The 8,873-nt window shown below is 41.6% G+C and overlaps 1 protein-coding gene across 2 annotated transcripts in view; it reads left to right on the top strand.

Annotated features, from left to right (window-relative positions):
• The first annotated feature begins 4,894 nt into the window (after positions 1–4,894).
• Positions 4,895–8,873, top strand: part of BAG3 (BAG cochaperone 3) — a 34,522-nt gene continuing 30,543 nt past the window's right edge. For both annotated transcript variants that reach the window (XM_007478912.2, XM_007478913.2), the window contains exon 1: positions 4,895–5,337. In XM_007478912.2, coding sequence (XP_007478974.2) covers positions 5,146–5,337 — 192 coding nt within the window. In that variant the 5' untranslated portion in view covers positions 4,895–5,145. The remainder of the gene's footprint in view (positions 5,338–8,873) is intronic.

Here is an 8,873-nt window from a genome sequence, read left to right as displayed (position 1 = left end):
CTCTACAAAGGAGTAGAGGAGTTGTGAATTGGTGGTGATGGAGGGAGGACCCACACCCACAAAACCACCTTGCTTTGAAGTACTGAAGTGTAAGTATGTCTATCATTCAGACCCAAGAACAGGAACAAAGATTGATGGGGAAGTCTATGCCTGATCCAAAACCTCGATTGTCCAGAGCTCTGAGGAGTGCTGCCCTAATGAACTGAGTGGGTCCTTTCTTTCTTTTACTTAGTGGGCAATTATTGCCCTTGTTTAGACTTTTAAGTAATAGGCTTTAGGGAAAAGATTGCATTATCTTACCAACCCTAAAAATGTTATCCATAATAACATCACCAGAGGTCACACTTATTCATCATGGCTTACAGCTAGTTAATTGAAGAAACAATGGAAACCTCCATGCCCCTGGCTTCAAACATACTGAATAATTCACAGTCCTCTGTCCTGTGTCACTGGGATGGCTCAACCTCCAGAGCTCTGTCCTGGCAAAAAATGTCTGCAAGGCCTATAAAAGACAATGCTTATGAGGGTTAAATCATAGTACAACAACTTTTACAGACTTCAGCCAATATTTATTAATAAGTTGCAAAAACTACTAAAAAGTTGAGAGGCACAAGATGTAGTGGATAATCTCTGAAGCGGAGAAGGCCCTTGAGTTACAAAACTGCCTATGATGTAAAGATCATGGGCAAGTTACACTTAACTCTGTGCCCTAGGAAACCCTCTAAGACAATATGTTACTGACAAGTGGCAGATAAGCATTTTTGAATGCATTTGCATAGGGAGATCCCTATGCTGATGAAATCACAGGTCCAGATCCCTTTCCCACCCCCAACACAAAACAAAACTAGTTACAAATAAATTGTATTGAGCAAAGAAAGATATACATGAGTTTAAAATTCATTTTGAATTTGACTTGCAAAGGGGCAAAATGAACACAACTGGGAAGAGGTCCTTCTCAAACCCCTTTTCTATTAAGCCTTCCTAGACCATTCAAATCTCAGAATGACATCACTTTTCTTTGACCTCAACAATGATTTAGCAATTAACAGTCATGTCATTTATGACATTTCTTGTATTGTGGTATAGTACTGTTATTTAATACCTGTATTGGTGTCTAGAGGAGCAGTGAAGACAAAGGATAGAGGGCTAGCCTTGGAGTTAGGACGACCTGGGTTCAAATTCTGCTTCTGATATGTACTACCTGTTTTAACATTGTATAATCATAGGCAAGTAATAACCTTCATGTCCTGAGGTACCTGAGCTAGTTTGGTGTTCGAGAAACTCCAAAGAAAGTGTAGGAGAAAAGAGGTATTAGGGTGCCTACCAGCTTTGAAGGTCTATAGAATCATTGTGCTAACTTCATTGTTGTATACTTTTGAAACCTGGACAGTGTTCCATCACCATACCAGGAAATTGAATGGCTTCCATTTGAATTGTGTTAGGAATATTCTTTCAATCACCTGGCAAGGAACCAGACACTGTGGTCTTTTTTCAGGCTGAATTGTCAAATATTCAACTCTACTGCAGAGTGCAACTGTGATTGTCTGGTCACATAGTTCGAATGCCAAATGTACATTTGCCTAAAAGATTATTTTATGGAGAACTCACACAAGGCAAGCACTCACACAGAGGACAGAACATAAGAACACTTTCAGGGTCTCTCTAAAAGAACTTTGGTATTGATTGGGAAACATGGAAGACATTGGCATAGCATTGTGTGCCAGCATCAAAGAAGGCATTGTGCTCTATGAGCAAAGCAGACTTGCAGTAGCTCAAGAGAAACATGAGATGAACAAATTTAAGAGACATCTCCATCCAAAATGTTCATATGGATTATTTGTGCCTAACCTCCAGTAGATTCTACAGTGACACTGTACATTGATCCCAACATGGTAATGTCATTTTGGTCTTGAGTACGAAGGACAGCAATGAGCAAACAAATCAGAGGCAAGTGACAACCTCTCAGGCACTAAGGTAATTCTCTATGATTATTTGTATAGATATTTTGATGAAATCTATATGCTTTGATGAAATCACAGGTAGGAAGAAAAAATTTACCTAACTTTTTATGTTTGTCTTATTTCTGCACCTAGATCTTAGGCTTCTTGTGGATGATTTCAGACTATGGTTTATATTTCCTCCTAACCAAAAAAATCATAGAATTTTAGAGCTGGAAAACACCTCAGAAGTCATGTGATTTAGTGTCATTTTACAGAGAAGAAAATCTGAGGCCCAAAAAGGTGAAGTCTCTTGCTCTCAAGTCACGTCTGGTAGATAGTAGAGCAGGGGCTATCATACTAGCTCATGGTATATAGAGCAGGGATTATATATAATGCTCTTTTCATTATACTATTATCTTCCTTGAAATTATAAATTCCTTGAGAGAAAAGACCATGTCCTCAATTTATTTGCTCCTCCTTCCCCCAGCAACTTCAATAAAAATTGAATTTATTAATAGCATGAAATGTTTCTTGACTTCTTGGGATGCTGTTGTTTTGGCTGTATACTTACCTCATATAAATATGTCTCCATATAGCAGTGTGTTGTTAGTTGTATGGAACTGAAAATCATCCTCATCTGAATACGATTTCTCAAAGATCTAATTGGTTCTGTTCGAGGCATTGTCATAAGAATTATATGGACCTTATACCTACATGGCCTCTTATGACCTCACAATTTAAGACTGAAATAGATGTAGGAAGACCTCTCTCTCTCTCTGTGCCACTTAATTCCTATGTGACTTTTAGTAAGTCATTTAGCTTCTCTTGGCTGTGGTTTCTTCATCTGAAAATGAGGGCATAAAAGTAGATGATTTCTAAGGTTCTTTCCAGCTCTAACTCTATGATCCAGTGACCCAGGAAAATAGGTATAGTAAATAAATCAGTTGTTTCTATCATATAGAGGTCATCAAATGTGATCATAATTTAGGTATGAATAGCTAAGGTTAGAATGAAATTAGAGTGGATAGAATTGGATTTTCTGTATTCATATTAAATAGAATAAGAGAAATATAGTACCTGTTCCATAAGAATTTATAAACCACAACAGCTGTGGACAGATGTCAGTCACATAAGTATGTGAGTTAAACATTTACATTACATTGAAAGCTTTATGAACTTTCCCCAAGAGGTAGCTGCTATACTACTCCTATACTCTAAAAGTGTTAGGCAACACTATGTGATTGGAAGATATGCCATAAACCATTTTCAGTGTGTCTATGAGAACTAGGGAGCATGGTGTGACAGTGTTTCCTGGATCTTAATACTATGGAGCATTCTTCTTTGGGTAAGCTGTGATTCTGTGGTCTCAGCTTCTAACCTGTGCTTTGGAGAGTTAGGACTCATAATTAGCACACAAAACATTTATATGTGTCTAGGGTAAGAATGAACTGACAGAATTTGTAATTCTAGGAAACAGAACCATTCCAACCCTTTTTCTAGTCTGGACTTAAAATTTGCATGGAATTACTGAAGGCCAGAGGCCTTCCATCTGGGAGTTAATGAAAAGATTAATTGACCTTGTTTCCTTCTTCACAGATCCACACATCAAGATATTTTCTCCTTTTGTACTTTAATTTATTCAACATCTATTTTATTTAATGGCAATCAACTCTTTAAAAAATAAAGATGATTTCCCCCCTTTATAATGGTTCATTGAAAAAAAAAATTCTATGCTTTGTGTTGAATTATATTGAACAATCTGGGCCCAGAAAGGAAATGAGGAAATTGGCTTCCTGGCGCTTGAAGAAGTGTAATGTACATTGTAAAATGTGGACAGGTGGTCCACCTATGGATGTGGAATATTCGTAACTGTCCAGAATGGTAGTCCTGTTGGTTAGTTTTGCTTAACTATTCTTTTTCACAAAGGTCCTTGGGGAGTGGTGGTTGAGGGACATATTCTGAAAAAACCTGTAATGAAAAAACAAAAAATGTGTGAGAATGGGTAATTAACCTGGGTGAGAAAAGTAGGAGAAAACCTTGACTTTAGGGGAATGTTTTCTTCTTGAGAATACATGCACGTGCTTCATTCGGAGATATTCATTCTCTTTGGGAGAAATAATGTTAGGTCAGATTTCCCGTGACTCTTTGGAGCATGGAACTCAAACAGTACTCCATGTGGCACGTTAGACAGTTCTTATCCCAAAAGAACTCAAAATACTACGGGAGAGATTTCAAAACACCAGCTATAGTAGGAACAGGCGCCCTGCAGGTGTGTTTGCTCGCTAATCTTATCCCTGCTAAAAGACAGTCATGACCATAAGAAGTGAGCCCAGGGAAAACTGCACCCTTAGACGCGGGCACACGAGTTAGCTGCCGGGAACACTACAGTTCTACGAACATCAGATCCAAACGCTGTCTTTTTTGGCGTTGCCTTGCCATTTCCTCTTTGGTAAAAGAGTCTATAAAAAGACCCACATTCCCAATTAGATTTCTTTTCTGACCAGCAGACCCAGGTGGCTTACTCTTGAAAAGGCCAGGCTTTCTTCAGCTCCCCCGCCTTCCTCCTTCTCAACCTGCAGACGGGAGCCATCAACAGCCCAGGAAAGTAAATCGATTTTCTCCTGGTAAAAAGAAGGCGAAAGTAGCCCTGAATCGTCGGGCTCCGGACTGGGTGGAGAGACTAAGGGCCACAATAATAGACCGATGACTCAGGGTGGAGCTCTGCATCCTGGAAAGGGGACACGGCCAAGTCTGCTAGATGGAACCAGAAGTTTCTACCGGGCCAGTAGCTTCCTCCCTCTCGCTCCTCTCCTTATCTCCTCTGGGCCTCTTTGCACTGAGGGCTATTTCCAGATACTTCCAGCCCTTTCCTCTCACGTCACTCCACCATTAATTCATAAAGGTGCGTGGCCGCGGACTTGAGGACACCCTTGTCGCCGGACTCCGTCGCCTCCTCTTTAACCTCACCCTCCCCACCCCCCCAGCCTCCGCCCAGCTCAGCCCAGCCCAGCCCAGCTCGGCCCCACTCACTCTCCCCGCCCTAGACCCAGCCCCAACCCCAGCTAGTAGCAGCCTCTCCAGCAAGCAGCAGCCGCCGCCGCCTCAGCCCTAGACGTAGAAGCAGCAGCAGCAGCAGCAGCAGCAGCAGCAGCAGCAGCAGCAGCAGCAACACGAATAGTACTTGTAGTCGCTCCTCCCGCAGAGCATGAGCGCGGCCACTCACTCTCCAATGGTGCAGATGGCGACCAGCAACAGTGGAAACGGCGGGGATCGAGACCCCTTACCCCCAGGCTGGGAAATTAAAATCGACCCACAGACTGGTTGGCCCTTCTTCGTGGATCACAACAACCGTACCACTACGTGGAACGACCCGCGCGTCCCCCCAGAGGGGCCCAAAGTGAGTGGTCTTCCCTCCCCCACCGGCCTTGCCCACTCCTCAACCCGGGGCAGTAGGCAGCATTTGAGGGTTTGGGGATTACGAGGAGGGACTGGGACGTCTTTGGGGCTAGGACCGGGAGAAGAGAGTACGCAGATCACCCTTTTCTCCTTTTGGTCTCTTTTGGGGAGAGTGTTGGGCAGTGCAGGGAAAGTTGGTAGCGGAAAGGAGGGGCAGCAGGGCGGTAGCGGCGGGGTGGTGGTCCGTCAATGTGGCTGCGTGTGCGTGCGCGCGCCCCGCCGAGGTACAGGTTACTCTGTCCAGCGGCGTGGCAGTGCGGAGAGACCCGAGACTGTCTTGGCTTGGGGGGAAAAGACCTGGAGAGGTCTCCGAACAGGACCCAGGCGGATAGTCTAGTGCTAGAGATTGGGCCTGGAGACAGATTAGCCGGGTCACTGCGGGGGGCGGGTAGAATCCAGGAGAAGGGGGTACGGGGGCTGGCCGGGAAAGGGCAGGAGATGGAAAGGGCATTCATTGGCAAGCACGCTCTCACCCCACCCCACCCCCAAGTGGAGGGCAGGAGCTGCCTTTTGTCTCTGACGCACTGCAGCTCCTCTTGGTGCGCTAAATCATTTGATACTTCAGCCTGTAATGTTTATTTAAAGTTGGTGAAGTCCACCCGAACAGCGCAGAGAGAAGGGAAACTGATTTATTCTTCAGCTAAGTCTTCAGGTTAAAACAGTGGACTACGTTCAACAGGAAAGACAGAAAAACAGTTGAGTGGTGGCTGGCTGCCTTCTTTTTCGAGCTTCCTGGGAAGTTTTGTCCCCTACCCTGTTTAAACTTATGTTCACCAAGAGAGGCATTTCTATTCTAAATAAGTCCATAGATAGCGATGCAAAGGAGAGAGGCGCCCGATGTAGAAGAAAGCCTAGTGGCACCATTTAGAGGATCTGGATTTGAATTCCAGGCTTTGCCCCTTGTTATCTGGGTGACCTTGCTTGGGCAAAGCACATAAATTCTATGTTCCTCAGTTTCCTCATGTGAGAGGATTGGATTGGATTGGATGGAGCAATTGGATGAGTCTCTTCCATATCAGATCCTAAAAGAGAAGGGAAAGACAGGAAAAGAGGATTCTCCCTGACAACCTATTATATGATTTCTGGTCGACATTTGGTCCAGAAAAATGTTACATTAAAAGTTGCCATTTGTGTTATCTGTTCAGAGGGCGCATTAGACTGCATTTTAAGGGAAATTTTAGTCTCTTGATGTCTTGCAAAGCTTATATTTGATTTTTCAGTTTCCATTCTTAATGAAAGTATCTTTAATAAAACTGTCTCTAGCCAGGGGTGGGAACACCAAGAACCAGTGATTCCAGAAATGCTCTTTATGCCTGGGCCATGGTCTCTAGCTGGCTGAGCACAGGGGAAAACTAGAAGAAAAAGACTGAGAGGTTGCTAAAGGCCTATGTTGAAAGAAGTTTGGGTGGACTCTCTGGAGCCACAAAATTTGGCTCATGGCCCCAAAAGGCCTGGCCTCTTTCCCTGCCAAGGAAGGTTCCTGACACTTCTTCAGAAATGGGTTGAAACTTCCCAGCTGTTACCCTAAAAATGGTGGGCAGAAAGGCAGACAGCATTTTTTTCTGTTGCCCACTCAGGCAGCAGCAAAATGCAGAGTCCAGCTAGCTGTGAAGGTGACTCCTCATCTCTGTAGTAGGCGGCACATTTGTGGGGTTGCAGGCCTAGTCCTTGAAGCAGACTTTTGCTCCTGGACTAGATTTATCATCATTAGGCTTTTAGATTACCACTTTAAGATAAATGCAAGTATACCAGTTCACAGAGGAATAGCATTTTCATATTTGTTAATAATGGACTTTTTTCACCTTTAATTTTATATAATTAAGCAAAATACTCTAAGTCACCTAAAAAATAAGATCAACTCTTATTTCCAACATTTAAAAAATAACAAAAATCAAAACCAGAAAGGTTGGTAAAGCAATAACCAATGGTCAGGTTATTTTAAAAGTTAAAAGGTATTCAAACACTTGTGAATGTCTACCTCCAGAGAAAGAACTGATAAATAGAAATATGAAAGGTATAATGTGTGTGTGTATATATATATATACACACATATCTTTTTGTCTGATGCCTTTTGTGGTGCAAGGATGGAAGATTGTTGAACTACCTGAGGAATATGTTCTAAGGGGAAAAAACTATTTGATGGTGACTTTTAAAATTTAATTTAATTAAAATTAATTAAATTAATTGATTTCATTAATTACAAATTAATTTAAGGAAGTATTTTTTAAAAAAACTTTATTGCTTTTTTCCACTTGAGCTTTACAAACTACTATCTACTTCTCAAGCTTCCCTGGGCTGCAGTTTACTGAATTATCAGATAAAGGTTGGAGATGATCCCTTCTAGTACTGAGACTTTGATACTATGATCCTATGATTTTACAATGCTAAGGAAACTCCCCTGCCCACAGACATCAAATTCACAAGTAATTAATTATATATTCATTTCTAAAAATTAGCAGAGCTGACTAATTTTCTATAATTAACTTTGTATGTAATTGTGTGCATGAAGTTTTGAATGTGCAGATACTTAGGTGGGGTAGAAATCATCTTATGAAGGTTTTTGTGTAGTAACTGGGTTGGCATTTTAAATCACTGTAGAAGATATTAGGTAGTTATGGAACATTTGTTTTGACATGTCATTCAAGTATAAACTACCAAGTTTATGGGAAACCTATAGAAATCAGAAAAATGTGAGGTAGTTGGTAATAAACTGTCAAGTTTGAGCATTTGCTGCATGTGTTGAATGGCCTAGATAGTCTGGTATTTTGTTGTAAACATGAAACTGGTCTAACAAGTCCAGAATGCTATGTGCAAGAAATGTCTGCCCAATACATCATGTAGGCCGTGGCTTTAAAAAAAAAAATCAGATCAAATGGGAAGAGCTTTGGTTTGAATAAATTTGAAAGTCTATCACTCTGGGAAGTAATAACTCATTTTTTAAAAGTCCTTTTCTTACAAAAACCATGTAGGTAATATAAATATTATGAACTCTGTTTTACAAATAAGAAAACCCAGAGAATTATAAGAGATTGACCCTCTGACTTCATCCTTGTTGGAGTCAGGACTTCCCTAGGTCTTCTAAATTAAGTTAGCTGTGAGTGAGACAGAATCAGATTAAAATATATTGGAAAATGTTTAACAAAATTAATAAAAATTAGTATAATGTTAATTTGCAGCCCTTCCTCAGCCATTCTTCCCATGTTCTTCTATCTAATCAGGCTCATTCTTTCTGCACTCTGGCTTTATGACTTCCAGGAAATTGGATCTCTTGTACTTCCCATATTCACAAGTGTATGGCTAGACAAGTTCCCAGGAAAGGTGTTAAGACACCAATCTATGAGTGAAACAATTCAGGGAACAGTAAGGTGGCTCAGTGGATAGAAAGCCAGGCCTAGAGAACAAATCTGCTTTAGATACTTCCTAGCTGTGTGACCCTGGGCAAGTCACTAAACTCCCATTGCCTAGCTCTTAACTGCT

The sequence above is a fragment of the Monodelphis domestica genome, chromosome 1 (assembly GCF_027887165.1).
Source record: "Monodelphis domestica isolate mMonDom1 chromosome 1, mMonDom1.pri, whole genome shotgun sequence".
Taxonomy (NCBI): Eukaryota; Metazoa; Chordata; class Mammalia; order Didelphimorphia; family Didelphidae; genus Monodelphis; species Monodelphis domestica.
This window is presented reverse-complemented; position numbering and strand designations above follow the sequence as displayed.